The sequence below is a fragment of the Embiotoca jacksoni genome, unplaced genomic scaffold (assembly GCF_022577435.1).
Source record: "Embiotoca jacksoni isolate LCO1_2020_lvr unplaced genomic scaffold, fEmbJac1.0.p SCAF_28, whole genome shotgun sequence".
In the NCBI taxonomy this organism is placed as follows: Eukaryota; Metazoa; Chordata; class Actinopteri; family Embiotocidae; genus Embiotoca; species Embiotoca jacksoni.
Genome location: NW_027185379.1, coordinates 3,603,344 through 3,621,215, shown reverse-complemented (window position 1 = coordinate 3,621,215; position 17,872 = coordinate 3,603,344). Strand labels below are relative to the sequence as shown.

Below are 17,872 nucleotides of genomic sequence, written 5' to 3'. Positions count from 1 at the left end.
AACTCAGTAAACCATGTGCTTTTATTACCAGTGCATATTAATAGAGAAAACAAAATTGGGTAGGGTAAAATGCTTTAGACACAGCTCAAAAAGGTGAGCATTTGACTCTCAAAAGATGTCTCTGCTCCTGTTTGGCAACAAGTCAAACAACAGATCAGATGCATGAAAAACAGCAGCTTCCTGGCTGACGTAACTGGTCATATTTGAATCATATTTGAGTCCCGTGGTCTAAAAAGCTCCCCATTCTGACGGGTTCATGTTGGTGTTTGGATGTTAAACGCAGTGCTGTAGGTAATTAAGTCAGACCAGGAGCCTGTCTTGGCTGCACCTGGTCTCTCTTCTGCTGTGGCACTATGTTTTTTATATGACATTACATAGAATGAACACGAGGGGGAGCAAGAGCAGCCACAGTTCTACGGATGCAGGAGTCCTTCCTTTGGAGTCATGGTTTGATGTAGTGCAGGCAGAAACTCATATCTAACAAGTAGAACTGTCATGGTGAGGGTATTCTTAAGCGTGGATATGTTCACTAGCCAATGTCATTTAACAAATGGTAATTTACAGTAATATTAAAGAAGCCACAAAATGACAGAGTGAAACAGAATTCATATTCCATCCCAATAATTTCTAAAATCTTGGATCCAGACTACATTTGCATAAATCAGCAGGGTTTTTTTTTTTTTTTTCAGAAAGCTCCCGGTGTGCCCCTCACACTCCTGTCTCTATGTTACCAGGGGAAAGAAAAAAAAAAGAAAAAAAAAAATATATATATATATATATATATATATATATAATTGTGTCATTGACATTATGATCAAATTCAGATGGATTTCCTGAGATATATGTATTATTTCTGGTTAGATGGTGGCACTTGAATGAATAAAGCTACCAAATTGTTAAAGGCAAAAAAAAAAAAATCCTGATATGAATAACAAAATTTAGCCTTACATTCCATGAACAAAGAAACTTTGATTTTGTTGGCATCCAAAATGAAAACAAAGACAGGTTTGTAGCTTTGGAAAAGAGCTGCCGATGTGTACAAACATAGATCTACATTTTTGATATGTGGGTGGAAATCTGAATTCTGCTTTAAGGGGACATTTCCTACCAGGTAAAGGATGAAAATCTTGAGTTCCACAAAAAAAAAAAGCACATCAATTTAGAAAAATAATTTGTAAATGTTGAGCTAGTATAAAATAAAATAAATTAGCATTTTCCATTGTTTTATCCCCTTCAAAATAACAGATATTAACAAAAAAAAGATTATTGTGCCGCTTACATTAGCAATAAATATGACACTCTTCTTTAACGCATGTGCTGGGTATGTTTGAAAAGCATACTCTTTACCAGCTGCCATACACACGTGTTTAAAATCTTGGAATCATTGACTGCTGCGCTCTGAATAGCCAAAAGGCGCAGTGTTTCAAAATCATAGCACACATACAGAGTGATCTAATATACACAATATACATTCATGTATATACAGTACATACAGCAAATCAATGCACAGATGGTGGTGAAATTTTTATGTGAGATGTTGGTAAATGAGAGATTTTACATTTCCTCGCTGGAGAAGCATAGCGCTGTTCATTTCACTGTAAGCATTATATAGTTCATGAGAAGAGCAACTGATAGGTACACTGTGCTGTTAACAAGGCTTTGAGATCAAATAAAACTTCATGCATCTGGACAAGTTATGGCTGATTAAATACTTCAATCTATCTCCTACCCTGTCTGCTCTCACAGAAAGTGTGGTTTAATAATACACAGAAATGCTTTTGAACCTTCCCTAAAACCGGTCCATAGCTTTGTGTTATTACTTGTCCCAAGGACGCTACATCACTCAACTTTAAAATCAACCTTCAATTCACATCACAAAGATAAAGTGAGGTGACAGTTATATCTGGGAGATCGACTGATGTGCACATCAAAAGGCTGTACTGGAAATATCATTGCACCCTGTGGAATACATTGTTTGTGTCATCAGTGCTTGGAGTTTACCTAAGATGGCTGTCTGGGTTCTCTACTGCAGGTAGCGGTAGACCTTGAAGCAGTGGTTCCCGGAGTCTGCCACCGCCACATGACCGTCAGATGTGAGGGCCAAGCCCTGGGGGCCGTAAAGCGGGTCAGCTGTTGTGTTGATGTAGGAGAGGAAGGATCCTGAGCTGTCAAACACCTGGTTGGTTAGAGAGCACAGAAGGACAGGTCAGTGCCAGTGATTGATACACTTTGAAAAATTGCTCTCTGCTTTCGGTAAAATGTAGTTTCCTCAAGCTAACCTGGATCCTACTGTTGCCCCAATCAGCAACAATGATATTTCCATTGCCATCCACAGCCACACCGGTCGGAGCGTTGAACTGGCCATTGCCCTCTCCGTGGGAGCCAAATTTAAACAAGAACTCCCCATCTGCATTGTACACCTGTCAGCGGGATTAAACATGGAAGACAATGGGAGAATGACGCTGTCAAACATAATAGAAATACGTAAACTAAAATAGGATACAAAGCATATCTCTAAAACTATTCATAACAATACAGCCAATCAGGAACAGCAACTGTTTTCCTTTTGTTTCCGGTTTTGTGAAGTTTGTTTGGTTGAGTCTGAAGAATTTTAAAGCTGACATCATTGTGGTTAGCCGCGTTAACCTTTTAGCCCCAGCACATCTTTTAGAACAATGAATTTGTATAAGGTTCGGCACGGCAAAGCACAGATACTAGGGGACGGGTTTGCAGTAGCTTTGGCCAGTTAAACTGACTTTAGTATATATGTTTTTTGACAAGCCATTTATTTACAATTCATCCATTGCATGTTTACTACAAGCCATACCTTGACCGAATGGTTATGGAAGTCTGTGACCACTATCTCATTTTTGTTATTCACAGCCACAAAGTGAGGACCTGAAAAGAGCAGAGGAGACAGAAAAGGAAAGAGTAAAGAGGAGTCATCTGTTGCTTTACAACATACGAGAGGAAGTTCCACACTATTTTTGAACTTTTGAAAACAAGACACACAGTGGTCACAGAGACTCTGAGGGTTGACGTGGGACAAAATGTGAGACATGACAGAGCGGATGCATCAACATTTAAAAAGAACAAAGATTAATTTCCTTAGTTCACACCCACAGTGAATTGATTACTTACTGAAAACAGGGCCAGATTTACTAAGCTTTGTTTCCAGTGCAATGTTTGCACCACTTTTCTCTAAAAGAAAAGAAAAGAAAAGAAAAGAAAAGGTCCAAGTGAGAAAGGAAACCTGCAAGAACGGGTGAGTTTCAACTTAAACACTGCAGTCTGTGGAACAACTGAAGCATCATCAGCGAGGGGTTCAAGTGACACAAGCCAATTATTGAAATCTGACTGAGGCAAGAACAATCATCACATCTTTTCATGCATTAGGAGTTTTTGCCTCCTCATAGATGATGATTTGGTGCATGTTTATAGTTTAAGGTAATCAGTGCAACAATAAAAAATAAAACAAATTAACTGTGTGCATCAACACAAGCATACATTAGCTAGACTGTAAAATAAGGGGTCTACAGAAACATGCTGATAACTCAATAAATCAGGGGTCTCCAACCTTTTTTCCTCTGACAGCCTCTTTGACAAAATGAAAGTGTCCTGGAGCACTTCATGTTTTTTACAACATTTACTCACATAGCTGAGCTCCATCCAAACCAGCTCACTAAGTTTCCAATACGTGAACAATAACAAATTGACAACTCATGAGTGGCCAAACTGGTCAAATAAATCCTTCTTTAAATAAAATTTAAGAAACTTGTGTCTGTGTCAAAGCTTAGTATATGACTGGACCCTGTGTGAAACTGGAGAGCTTTTAATTAATTAGAAAAGTCGTTCAGTGACCCTGCGGTGTTACTTTGATCTCTCAATCACTTAGAGACAGACACTCGCTGTTGCGGTCTAGCCGAAAATATCTTATTTATGTAATATACCTAATTTATGAGCACCCGTTTCTTTCTGGCTTAGTGTGAGAGTCTCTGCTGTGTTTTGCAGATGTGTTGCAGATCACAGTTTCTGTCCTCTGATCTCTGCGTGTTTAATGAAGGGCTGAGCTCAACCTCTGCTGCACTGACACGTTGTGGACACAGGTGAAGGGAGCGGGGGGAGATTGTCCACTCGTTCATCGATCGCGTTGATAGCGACGTTCTCTTGGTTAAAGAAATAAATAGATAAGAAATGCTGAAATTGATCACCAAATATACTTGAGCGTCTCTCATTATACCTGGGTGGCACGCCCAAGTAAGTCTATGTATCGGAAGCAGTGCATATTGTCCAAATCTTCAGCAATCCACTTAGAATCGGGTCCGAGCTACTGGTAGTTTGCAAACCACGGGTTGGAGACCCCTGAAATAAATGATATTTGTACAAATCAACAGTCCTGTAAAAAAACATGAATAAAATCTGTAAATCTGGCCCAACATGCCCTGAAATATCAAGCTTCTTTAAAAGTGCATCTCAGTCTCTTCCTGTAAGAGATATCGTTGCTGAATGACATACTCTTGTTTATTTGTAACAGCAAGCAGTACCTGCAAAGTGTCTGTCTGATGTTCCTCTCGCTCCGAACTTCGTCACTAACTTCCCGTTTGATTGGAAGATGAAGACACAGCAGGCTTTATTATCAACGGTGATGATGTGTCCGTTTTTATCTACAGCCACACCTTTGGGTCCCATCAATCTTCCAGCCCCAATTTTATTCTGTGACAGGTACAGTTTGGTCATTCAGGTTTTTTGTATTCAACATTTTTGTGGTGAAAATTGTATTTTCATTCCTGGCTGAGAACACTTACCTTGAACTTTCCATCGGAGGAGAAGATGCTAATCCATCTATTGTCGTAGTCAGCAACAATTATGTCACCATTCATGTCTACTGTGACCCCTGTGGGACGCTGCAGCTGCCCTGGTGAACGACCCCTCACCCCAAACCTCATCTTAAACTGGCCATCATTCGAGAAGACCTAGAAAAAGAGAAAATTCAGTTACTTCAGAAACTGAACTATGAAATTATGCATTACATTTTTTCGCAGTTTAAGAGAGTGATAGACAATGACCTGTATGCACTGGTTGTTGCTGTCTGCCACCACAATCCGCCCATTACTGGAGGTTGAGATGCCTTGAAGGTTGGTGAATTCTCCTTTATCTCGCCCTCTTGTTCCTGTCGTACCAACAAGACATGAAGGTGCTTTAGCACTATGCATGAGTGAAAATAATGTACATATGAGCTCTGTTCTGTATTTTGTTTGGGATGTCTCGATAAGGTTAATGTTTAATTTGCATCAAAATAGCTTGACTCTGGATAATTTGAGTCCCTGATGAGGCCTCTTTTTCCTGAGATATGAGAAAGGCATCAAGCAGCTCAGTCAGCAGTTACTATAATTAACAGCAGAACTGGCTGTTATTCACCCACCGACTCTGTAGATCAGCTCATCCTCTATTGGGTTCTCCTTTTTCTTTGTGGTGCTGTACATGCTGGAGGGCCTGCGCACAGCTTTCTGTCGAACATGACCTCCTCCTCCACTCGGGGACTTCACTCTTCTCTTCACGTCGTCTGGCGACTGCAGGACATCTGACGGTTTGACGGCACGCAAACGGAACGGACTCCCCCTCACAGGCTGTTCATACAGCAGCAAGGAGAAGGTGAATTCTCCTTCAGAGCGGATGGTATATCCAACCTCGTAGGTGCCGTTCTTGTTGTCCACCACCTCAGCTTCAGTGCACACTCTGTCTGCAGAGACAATCTCTGCCCGGAGAGCAGCATTGCCAGTTTTCACCAGTTCTCCGTCTTTGTCTTTCGTGGTAACTGTGATGGTGGTGTGCTGGCCGACCAGTGCGTGCCGCAGGCCCTCACCGGTGGCAACACTGGTATGGCCTACAGCCCCTGTTGTGATCAGGACTCCCAGGTTCTGGATGGAGCGCCTCAGTCCGTCCGTCTCTACCTGGCATTCAAGATGTCCATTTTCGTGAGGCTGTTCAGGAAAACTGTGTCGTGCCAAAGCACCGACACGCTCTCCCATTTGCTTCTGAACCAGCAGGACCTCGGTGGCGCTGCCGTGGCTCAGGGCATGCTCTGTGAAGTTACAACTGCTCTGGATATTCTCTTTGCCCTGCAGCAAGGACGTTAGCTGGGCTTGAAGCACCTAAAAAAATGCCCAAAGACACAGAGGCAGACAATAAGTGGTGCTTGTACTGAAATGTGAAACATTACGACAAGATACAACTCAGAGGACCTCTGACCTTCTGCTTGGTGCTGCAGATGTTTTCCACCTCAGTAGTGAGAGCAGTCTTGCGCTGATGTAAGGCCTTCTCCAGCTCATCAAAAGTATTACTGATTTCAGTCACTGCCCCATTTTTCCTCTCTGTAAGCTGCTTGGAGATCTCATTCACAAGATCAATGGCAGCCGTCAGCTGAGGTAATCTGCCCAAAAAGAGGGATGAACACAGGATACAACTTTTAAATCTGCATTCTTTATATTTCCAATATTTGAAGGATCTTCGAAAAGTAATTACATAATTAAATAATGATTAGCACACTAAAAGTTATACCTGTTGCGTACAGTGTCCAGCTGATTTTTAAGAGCTGACTTGTGCTGTTCCAGCACATCCCTCAGAGGAACTGTCACATGCTCTCTGTGTTCTCCTTCTGTGCACTCCAGACACATGGCTGTTTCACATGACTCGCAGTAAAACTCCATCACCTGCAGATGGTGCAGTGGAGCACAAGACAAATGATCACCACATCTCTGGGGCTAAAGATGCTTATAAATTCAAACATATATTTAAAAAAAAAAATGCTCATTAGAAGACCTGGTAACAGTGAACAGTGTTGTCATAAATCTCTGACAGATATGACATGTATATGAGACTCCCTGTCCTTTTTATTTTGGCTTACCTTGCCCTCGTGGTTGGGGCAAGAAAGCGGCTGGCAGGTTGTAGCTGCATTGGCCGACTCGAGAACACTGCCCGCCTCGGGTCGGCTGCACTCTGGGTCTCGCTGCAACACCTCCATTAGGTTTGTGATGAAGAAGTTGTTCTGCAGGGCTGCCACACCCTTCTCTGGCAAGATAGAGGTCTGTCTGCACACTGGACAGGACAGCGTCAAAGACTGCGGAGGAATATAGTTCTGTAGACATCTACAATGAGACAAGATAAAACAAAAAAAAAAGAAATCAATTAGAGAGATAGTGCTATGATTAAGTGTTCAAATAGATGCCAAACCTCTCGTAGACTTGTTTAGAAGAAAATGTGATTGTGGTTCTTACACTTTTTACTGGGCACAACAATTTAAGAACTGTACTAGCTGGACATCTGTGGAAATTGCTGCCAACAACGCTGTGTAATGAAGAAGGCTGTCTGTTTCACTTGTAGCCAAGCTCAGAGCATTTAGTGCTTTACTTCATGCAAGAGACACATTCATGAGAATAGCTGGCTTTAATGATGTGACAAATTGGGTTTTTACTATTACACCTAATTCTGACATTTCTAAACACATAATAATCCACATAATTCAAAGACATTTTTTCCAAAAATAGTTTCAAAGCGGTCTTATTTTTTAAATTTAGCTTCAAACATTTTTAAGGTTCTGATTACATTTTCAACTTGAATTTTATTTTCTCCCCTTAATGTCTATTTATATTTTTACTGTCAAATTAATCCAAGTTTGTCAGTCACCTGTAAAGCACTTTATAAAAAGGTACAAATAAAATTTGAGTGGTTGATTCAGAGCTTACTTCTCACAGAATGTGTGCAGGCAGGGCAAAACCTTGGGGTTGTGATAATGATCCAAACAGATGCTGCAGACCAGGAACTGCTTGTCTATCTGCCTCACCACAGGGCTGGTGCTGCCGGTCTCACGCTTCGCCATAGTGGCAGACATTCAAAGGGGGCACAGGGACCACTTAACCTGCACACACAGGGTGAAAAAAACAGGGGAAAGGTCAACAAAGCCTTAAGGAAACACCACAGCAGGGCGAGGAGGGCGTAGCTCGAGCAAAGGAAGAAATGAGTCATAATGCTGTTAACATTATAAAACCACTTCCAAGTCCTGTATTTGCTGGCAATTCATGCTGTCCCTTATCAAACTGTGTCAGTAGTATAAGCTTCTTAGCCAGAGGTTGTTTGACTTCATAAGTGAAAATCCTAGTCAAGTTAATGCAGTGGAAAAGAACTGAATACATGTGATCAACTCTGCAGGGTGAAACTCTGAACCGGGACAACTATGTTGTTTAGAAGCCAACAAGTCTGTACTCAGTGGCATGAGTATTGCATAGTATGTGTCTATATGACAGAAATGGCTGGGATGCATCTTGTGCTTCGTTCCTGGCAATATTTTGTCACACACTGTTAGTTTCATTATCCGATTTGAATTCCAGATGAGTGGACGCCTGCTGGCTCTCTGTTCAGATAGCAGAGATGCTGTTATATGAAACTGTATCACTGGGTCAAGCACAGATTAAATGAGTGTGCCAATGACATGTTGCACATCTGTCATATTGCACATAAGCACAAAAAGGATTACATGCACAGACACAATGCTGAAAAAAAAAAGTGTATTTCATGTAACGTTCACATTTCAGCCACTGATGGGTGTGTTGGTCAGTTCATCTGTGTAAAATCAGAAACTATTAAGCCCTCTGTTTTTTTCAGAGTTTTCCCCAGACATCCTCTCCTCTGTGACACCTTCTGTCAGGCAACTCAGATGTTGTAGAGAGCAGGTCATTAGCCACAGGCTCCTTGGAAATTTAACTTCATTTCAGATGTTACTCTTGTTGTCTTTAACCGTGCCTGTAATAGCCCATCCTCTCATGACCATGACATGTGTATGAAAACTGATGTAGTAATGTCTGGTAAAGTCTCGCATTAATAAAAAAGACATTTTGAATTAGAGTAAAAGTTCATGCAAAGTGTGTCATTTGTGCAACATCCTGCCTGATTGAGTTCTTGTAATGTGAACACGTACTACCGTCATGGACGCTCAATTACTTCATAAACACTTAACAAAGCTTCTAAGCAAGATAGCCTCTAGTTTAGCTGAGTGAGATTTTAATAGTTTGTACAAATGCCAGTGGAAACTATCTTCGACTGCAGAGCCCTGTGATAATCAAACCTGACTGAAATATGCTGAAACACACACGCTGAGCAAATATTACATTACCCAGGAGATATTTTTATGTAACTCTGTTATAGTGGTAGTGTAATCAAAGTGAACGTGAGAGCAGCGGAATATGACAACTGCACCTGAACTGTCACGTTTGACTTGATTCAACTGCACCTTCAAAGAAAAGCCTCAATGTGAACCAAAAAAACCTGCCCTAAAAACTGTGGATTTGAGTGCAGCGCACCATTGTATAATTTACTATAACATTACTTTGAATATGAAAAGAACGCCCTGTTTATTGCCATTTAATGCATCTTATACATACACAGAGCAGACAATGACAAGCATCATTGCAATTGTTAATAGCCCAGTTTGGAGCTCATTTTGACCTGGGATGAGATTAATTATCAGGCCTGCATCTACGTTAACAGCTAAAGCGTCCCACTCTCTCAGCTCTGAGCAGTGCCTTGACACATAAAGCTGGGCCTCTTTTCGTTGAGAGTAAGAGGAAAAAAGAGGAAGCCTTAAAATTCCCCTCCCCAAATTCCTGCTTGTTCCTTCCCTTGACTCCGAGCAGGCAAAGTTCAGGAACCACCTGTCTGTCTGTCTGTGGGGAAAAGTCATGGTGAGCTTGGTTGCCTGTCTCACATGAGAAAGCAGGCCTCAGAGGCAGCTGTCTCTCTGCAGCACAGAGCAGCGACCTCTAACAATGGCATTCCAGCTCTGCTCAAAGCTCAGCACCCCACATCTCTTCCCCTCCCTTCACCTCTTCTCCTTCTTTTTATTATCCTGGTATTTTTCTCTTTTCTCTCAGCCACAGAAATGCACTCATAGCATCAGCAGGCCTGATCTCAGCCACAAGCATCGTGCAGATGCGGGTTTTTATCAGGCATGCAGGCTTCATTGTTGCTTCTTCCCAAGTGATTATTAGACGGCCTAGGAACTAAAGAGCTCTCTCCGAGCCCTTTCACTGTCCACACAACAAGCCCTTCCCCAACCGTCTATGCCTCCCCCTTCCTCGCCTCCCCTCAAAAGCCCTCCCCTCCCTGGGCTATCTTCCTTTTTTTTATGTATATATATATGCACTCTGAATTGTAGCAGCTAAGAGTGACATCAGGAGGAAGCGTGATGAGCCAAAGCCCTCATGCTCCTCCCCTCTCGGCTGGCTGGCCGCTGCCTGTAGGATTGCAACGGTCTCCCCCGCCTTCACTTCCCTTCCTCCCTGCCTGTCTGTTCCCCAGCCCTCCTCGGCTCAATTACTCCCACTTGCCTCACCACAGAAAGAATATCTTTCTTTAAAAACAGTCACTCACTGACAGCAGCCCTCCGTAGGTGTGCATGTACTCAGAGAAAGGCTCGATTATATGAGCAAAACGGTAATGAAAAATGAACAGAGAACACACAAAGAATGTTCATGAAATCTCTGCAGAGGGTTTAATTATGTAACTTTACAAGCTCTTTTCACAAAGCTCTTTATGCCTGATAGTAATAATGGACATATAGTAACAGTCGGGGCATTAAAGAGACTACAGACTGAGATCTGCAGTCTACTGTGATGTTCGTTGAAGCACGTGATTTGATATCCACTACAAGGCTTTGTCATGGGAAATGCATGATCAGCACAGATCAGGTCAACCATCCCTGTCAGTATGCAACAATGTTTTCTCTCTTTGTATGTCATGGTGGAACATGTTGCCTGCAGAGATCCACAGAACATGGAGGTTTTCCAACTCAGCTGTCTCGACTCCAAACCATCACTTGCCACTCTCACCCTGCATTACACTTAAGTGGCTTAGAGTCCTCCTGCAGGGTCAGGCCCTGTCTGCCATCTGGATTACTGTGTCGCCTCGATTCGTATGAAACGATCATGCCCAGTCAAATTAAATCAGAGTTTTAAAGAAAATGCTGCATGTGCCTGTCATTGCTTGTCCATAGACCAGATGATAGAGGTATATCATGCTTGAGGTGAGTTTTTTGTGCGCTCAACACCTTTCTCTGTCTAATATAGTGTTTAATCGGATTCTAACATGACAAAACATTGCTCTCCGCGTAATCTGCTTGGAATTCGTCTGTGATAGAGCAGGTAGCCATACGCTGCTCCCATAAACCGCAACTTGTTTTGGTCGTTGTGATTTGTGTGCTGACTTGACCAGAAGCCTGTAAATGTGATGACTCACGTCTGCTATTCAGTGCATTTTATTACTTTGTAAAGTGAAATAAATTAATAAATGTTTTGTTTGCCACATGAATAAAGGATTTAACGAGTGATGTCATCTTTTATGGATGTGAAAACAATCTACGCAGAATCACCCAAAAAGTGTCAGACTGACTAGATTCTGTGGAAAATAAAACCTCTTGGTCAGTCAGACTAATCAAAGTGAGAGCCATTAAAGATCTTTGAATTCCAAAAAGTTATTTTCTAAATATTTTTTCAATTAGTGGTTATAAATCAGCCTGCTTTCAGGAAATAATATATTTTGAGGGTCAACATCTTCCGTCAGTTAATGGAAATCAGTCAAAGGGATACAATTTACTGTTGAACTGGTATTGATATAGAATTGGAATTTGGTAGAACAAATATTGTGTCAAAACATCTGTGGATTATCTGGCCTAACTGGGACACTGTAGAAAGACATTTTTCTGTTGAGTTTTTGTGTCTTATACTTTGAGCAAAACACATTTAACTGCATTTACTCAGTTGAAGAATTGGGCTGGATATGATCAATGATCCATGAAATTAATTATTAGAAAACAATTATAATATAGAATGAATACAAGCAAAATCACATGTTAAATAATCAAACATGTTTCACCTTTATATAATTGTGATGTAATTCCTCTTAGAGTTAATAAGGGATAACACAATGAATGGGGAACTGTTCCTTTAAGAAGGCTGTAATTTGTAGATTCTTAATATCATTCCTTAACTGTGACCATTTAGGATTCCAGGATGTTTGTGCTTCAAAGGCCATAAAAAGTATTTTCCTCTTTGCTTCCTTTTCTTATGTTCGAGCAAAAGTCAAGCTTATTCTCTCACAACTCCTTTCAGTATTTTAGGTGTGTTTTAGTAATACCGGTTAATTTTTTTTTTTAGATTGTTAGATTATATTAATCATTACTGCTTTGTAATTGTTTCACTCTCCGGTGAGATCTGTAGACTGTATTTCAGCAGTTGGCTGTGTGCTGCACCAGTAAACATTGGCCAAAAATCTCACAGACCTGAAGTCAGATGTGTTGGCCCATCATGACGTGCTCTCAAGATGGTGTTTAAATATAGACTATAGTTTATGTCTCCAACCACATCTGTTGTGTCATCGACTGCCATCATGCAGCAATTGTTCTTGTGCTAACCTGAGCAGAAATAACCTAAATCTTTAATGAGTGTAAATATGAAATATCTGTATGTTTGACAGAGAGAAAGCAGAAGAAAGAGTTCAAACGAGAAACGCAGCTGTGTACCAGAGACTTTACCTCGGGAGACACTTCATGAATTACATAATACCAATCTATCTGAGCTGCTTTCTACAGTACTGTGAATGTCATAAACCAACTGCATTGCTAAAAATATCTAAGTTGTTTGAAATCTAACTGTCATCATCATTTCAAAGGTGTTCTGAATTTAGCTTTTTTTTTTTGCTTCACCATCGGCAGTAAAGCAATAAGCAAATCAGTAACATGCGATCATTATGTACATTTTCAGCAATATCTGACAGAGTCTAATCTAGACTCAGGTCAAGAATTACTCATTACATCATCCCAATAATATTAGCAATGCCAATCTAGGGCCCTTGCACTGTTTAGGACAACAAGCATGATGCAGACCTGGCAATGAGACATCCAGGCAGTCAGATCTCTCAAACTGCATTTCAGTGGGAGTTTTTTTTTGGTGTGTGTTAAGGGACTGCTGAGGGGCCACCATGGGTGCTCGGCTATATGATGACTCATCAATCATTATTCACACAGCACAGAAACTTCTCCTCAAACTAACAAGCTCCCCTTACACTTCGCTGCATCAGATGAAGGCATCTGTCTCACTGCATCAGTGTCTGTCAGAACGGTCGTAGGAGTCTCACATAATGAAAGAATTACATGTTGTATACGGCTTTACAGAACAATAGACTCGACATAGGACACAAATATTCTAACCACTGCTGTTTGAATGACGTTATAGTGTTTCCATGGAGGCCATCTTAGGGACAAGAAGGCTTGAAATCTATATTTATTTTAATTATTTTGTTTAATTTGATACTTTTATGTTTGACTGACTTTCTAAGTCTGCGTGCATAGGAATACATTTGCATACATAACAAAGGCCTGACTAAAATTTGCTGAGTTTGTGTATTAGAAATATTTTTTTTTTTAAAAAGGTGCTGACATTGATTCTAAATGTAAAGTGCAATTAGTCAAGAAACCTAAAAAAAAAAAAAAAATCCTGTTTTAGTCAATTATGTTATTTTTGTTTGCGGATATTAGCTTGATGAGATCTGACAGCTAATGAGAGGAGATGAGACAAAGTGACCACATCATGTCAGGAGATATCCGTGTCTCTCACAACGAGCCCACTATCATAAACATTGGCAGAAGACAATGCGGCATGCAGGCAGCGTGTCTGCAGGCACAACATGCACTGCAGATTTCACAAAAGGTCGATCAGTGCATCAGCAGGGCCCGCAACACTTCTTCACCTGCAGTAAGAGCCACAGGGCGACTCACGTGGTCACATAATGTCACGTACATGTAGTCCTGTGCTTATTGCTTAGCTATTTGATTACCAATGATCAGTTTGTGCACTAATAGCCTCATGGTGACAACAATGGTGTTCAAATTTGGTACACAAACTGTAAATGACTTAAACAACATGTGGCGGTTCAGAATTTGGCTTGACAGTTATTTGAGCAACACAAACTTTTGGTTTGTTGAAATGTACGGCATCTGTGCTGAGTAACCTAAGCAACATTACCATAATAGAAAAAAAGTAAAAACTGAATATGGAGAATTATATAATTTAGATTAAATATCAGGGATTTGTGTGGCATTGTATTTATTTTTTTGTACTGATTTACACCATCTGATCTGACCAGCTACGTGCCGTGATACATTTCGCAGAGTAAATGTTAACCTTTAAAAATGGCTGTAATTTTGTAATTTCTAGAAACACTTCCTCACCTGGGTTCAGTTTATCTCATCCTGCCATATAGCCACAGACTTTTAAACTACATACTGCAGTTCACTAAATATAAGGTGGCATTTCAAAGTCCAGTGACTGAAATCACCTCTTTGTGCAATGATGGTGCTGCTTTTCCTGAAATTATAGCTTAGACAGTAAGATACTGTTTTACCTTGTATTATGTTTGATGTGCCTGCATCCTTCTTCATGAGGTTATGGTAGACTCCTGATGCCTCGTATGCAAGTATATAAAGAAATTGGTTATCAACTAGTGAAAATGGTGCTTGTGAAAACAGGTGACAGGTGGTTTCGGGAAAATCCATCTTAGATGAGGAAAAATTACAGCGTTGTGATTGGCTTTGATCAGTCTCAAGTGTCGAGCTACAGAACACACACATTATTTGAGCAGAACACAATCAGTGCTGGTCAATGTGAAGATACAGTTCCTTGTGTGTGAATGAGCCAATTTAAATTGACAACAAGATTCAACATGCAAAATGTAAAGTCCTTATTCCTTGTTTATTAAATAGGGGCATCTCAAGTTAAAATTTACTCTTGAATGTTTTATTGTGTATATCAGTATTCTGTACTTTCTCATTGGCCACTTTCAGAGCTATTATACTGCAGTATGGATCAAATTGGAAGCAACAGTTCAGCCTTTAATTTGCATGTTTATTTTAAGGACCTCATGATGTCAAGTAAAAAAGGCCAGAAATACAATAAAGAACCTAACTTATTTGAAATCAGAATAATGAGACAAAAAATTAGCAATTTAAAGTTTGAGCCAGATCAAATATTTCAACTAATGTGAAATTCAGTTTTTTTATCATTTCATTTTAGTGCACAAGATAAGAAGATAACCCCAGTAAAATCTACTGCCATGGGCCTAATTTAAATAGTGATATAACCTGGAGGCTAAATTATTACATTATTGAGTATAAAAAAATCAGGATCAAATTATCCTGAACAATCTATCTATGTATAATCTATTTATCAATATTTTATTGTGTGTGCGTGCAAAGGGAGTTGATATTGATAACAAGTAGGGTTCATGTTACATCTTCAGACTGCCACATGTTTGCCTGCCTTTCATCAAATTAGTATTCCAAGGTTGTTTTGTATCTGGTCACTTCTAAGCTACAATTTGAGCTCTGTTCCTGGTATTCAACACTTGACCATTAGTTCAAGGTTTCCCAAGATGTGGAGAAACAATTCAGAGTGTATTTATACAATGTGACCAACAGCACACCCTTGTTTGTCCCCCAGTTCTTTTGAGCATGCTGCTGGCCCAGGACATCTAAAAACACAGATGTAGGATGAGACTCCTTGCCCGTGTAACTGAATGGTGCCCTGAAGCCCTGTAGACATGTAAGCCCTGCTAAGAATCTGCCCTGTGGCACAGCATCCAGGACTGTCTGCAACCTCCCTGTGACCCAGTGCACACAGCCAGCAGAGCAAAACCAGACAAATATCAACTGCACTCATCAAAACTAACTTTTCAGATAGTTGTACACAATGATGAACCGTCTTCCAGAACAAAGACCAATCAATACAGAACAGAAAACTGAACCATCTGCTCACAGTCGAGGCAGGAGGTGTGAAAATGATGCATTGCCTGGTGCTGTTGCTGCAGTGTAATGCAACACAAGGAGTGACAGGGTGACATAAGCAAACAAGAGGCTGATTCACATGTGGCTCCTCACACAGCTTCCCAGCAGTATACTCTATACAAATTCAGATCAGAAAACCAATGAAAGATCACTAATCCGCTAAACAAAAGAGCATGTATTCCTGATTACATAGCCAAGCCCTCAGACTGCAGCAGAGATGCCCACCTGCTACAGAGCCGGCAGCCAGCCGGCACCCAGCTAGGAGCTAAAATGGAGAAGTGTGTGGGCTGCTTGAGGAAGCAATAAAGAATAAGGGGAGCAGGGTCTTTTAGTGCAACAGTTGCTCTTAAACGAGGCTGGCATAAAACACTTTTCACTTACATTTTTCAGTAATTCTAAGTGATACAAATAGAATATAGAACAAAAGAAAAGACATCATAGTTACTGAGCAAAGCCCCTCTGTGTTTTACTAAAGCACAGATGCTTGTTGGGATGAAGTAATCAATTATTCATCTGTTCCTATCCCAGTCATTGTATTATTGAGGACTAAAGATAACGGCACAAACAAGATGAGAAAGCACAAATATGACGCCATAAAAAGAAGCGAATGGCCAGATTGTACTCACATGAATTCCCAGCAGGAGGAATCGAAGTGTCAGCATTGTAGGCCGTAGAAAAAGCCTCCCATTGTCAGTGTCCCAATGCTTTACAACAGAATCCACAGACAGGGCGACAGAAAGGAAAGGGCAGGGTCTGTCTGGGAGTAGAAGGGGACAGTAAGGAAGAGGACAAGGGAAAGGAGGAGATTAGAGGAGTGGCTTACACATAGTATTGGTCAGATGGCTGATGGGAGGAGTTGGAGAACCCAATAGCATATGGAGGGGGCAGGGAATATGCAAATGAGGTAAAATCTCAGAACTGACTGAGGGATAAATCTGTCTGGTGCAAAGGGGTTTGGCTTCCTTAGATACCACCCTTTTCCCTTAAAAGGACAAAGGATGCAGTTTATTATCTTTTAAGCTTTGGAATACTTAGATGCAAATAATTATTAGTGTTAAGACAAAAATAATATACCTGCTAATAAAACATTCATGAAATAGTCTTGAAACCAACTGCAGTTCAGTGATTGAACAGTGTAACAGAAAGTTTCATGTTATATTCTGCTTGAACTCACCTCCTGTAGCTCTATTTGCTTTTGCACTTTTCATTGTAAACAGGGATTTTCTAATTACTATGTAAGGTTTTTGGCGGCCGGGTGATGAGAGAGTTTTGGGGAAGGCAGGAGGATGGGTGTGTTCACTCAGCATGGGAGCCCTGCTAGTTCTGGTAATAGCATTCTTTGGGTGGAGTCAGGAGTTGGTATGGGGTTGGTGTCAGGGCACTGGATGTGTCTACTGGAGTATATAAAATGCAGTAGGATAGGCTGTGTGTAAAACAGTTAAAAAAAAAAAAAAAAAAAAAAAAAAAAAAAAAGGGGTAGCCTAATTAAAGAACAAAGCCATATACTCAAGCTGAATCTCAATGGATGCTATATCTCTCGCTGAAGGTTTATTTGAACGGGGTGGTCAGTATTTAGGATCTGTAGGTTAAGACTTATGAATAGAAAACATGGCACTGTAATATAATGTATTGTGCAGTGTGAGGCTGCTGTGGTGGTGCATGCAGTGAGGAGTTTGTTGGGGGTGGGGCTTGGGGTGAGGGGCAAACACAGTCATCTCTGGTTTTTTATTCCGCAACGAGGAGTTGCCATGGAGACTGCTTCCAGTTTAGTCAAGATGGCTCCTGCAGCCTGGCACAGCAGTGAACAGGACACACTTACAATCATGTCTGTCTCACCGGCAAGACTGACACAACCTGAATATCTCATAACACGGTTTGCAACATATTAAATAATAAAGAATCAGAATTTCTAAGTACTTAATCACATATTAATATAATATTACAGTAAGTCAAGCTTGCCAGGGGAAATTAAAAATGTAATTAATT

At 40.7% G+C, this 17,872-nt stretch overlaps 1 protein-coding gene across 2 annotated transcripts; it reads right to left on the bottom strand.

Moving 5' to 3' along the window:
- Positions 1-7: 7 nt before the first annotated feature.
- Positions 8-16,648, bottom strand: LOC138205317 (tripartite motif-containing protein 3-like). Of its 2 annotated transcripts, XM_069161234.1 has the most exons (13): positions 16,513-16,647; positions 7,743-7,915; positions 6,905-7,145; positions 6,559-6,710; positions 6,250-6,430; positions 5,423-6,152; positions 5,067-5,170; positions 4,806-4,973; positions 4,545-4,713; positions 3,142-3,201; positions 2,828-2,898; positions 2,280-2,420; positions 8-2,176 (listed from the first exon to the last, which is right to left on the bottom strand). In XM_069161234.1, the coding sequence occupies exons 2-13, from the start codon at positions 7,886-7,888 to the stop codon at positions 2,024-2,026; spliced, it is 2,316 nt and encodes a 771-aa protein (XP_069017335.1). In that variant the 5' UTR covers positions 7,889-7,915; positions 16,513-16,647; the 3' UTR covers positions 8-2,023. The 2 variants fall into 2 exon arrangements, with proteins under 2 accessions (XP_069017335.1, XP_069017336.1); XM_069161235.1 differs by lacking the exon at positions 3,142-3,201 and having other exon boundaries at positions 16,513-16,648.
- Positions 16,649-17,872: the final 1,224 nt, after the last annotated feature.

Coding starts and splice junctions, on each gene's coding strand:
- LOC138205317 (XM_069161234.1), bottom strand. CDS start 7,888: ATGTCTGCCACTATGGCGAAGCGTGAGACCGGCAGCACCAGCCCTGTG. Junction 6,711..6,904: donor GCCCCAACCACGAGGGCAAG/GTAAGCCAAAAT, acceptor CACCATCTGCAG/GTGATGGAGTTTTACTGCGA. Junction 4,714..4,805: donor CCTCCGATGGAAAGTTCAAG/GTAAGTGTTCTC, acceptor TACCTGTCACAG/AATAAAATTGGGGCTGGAAG.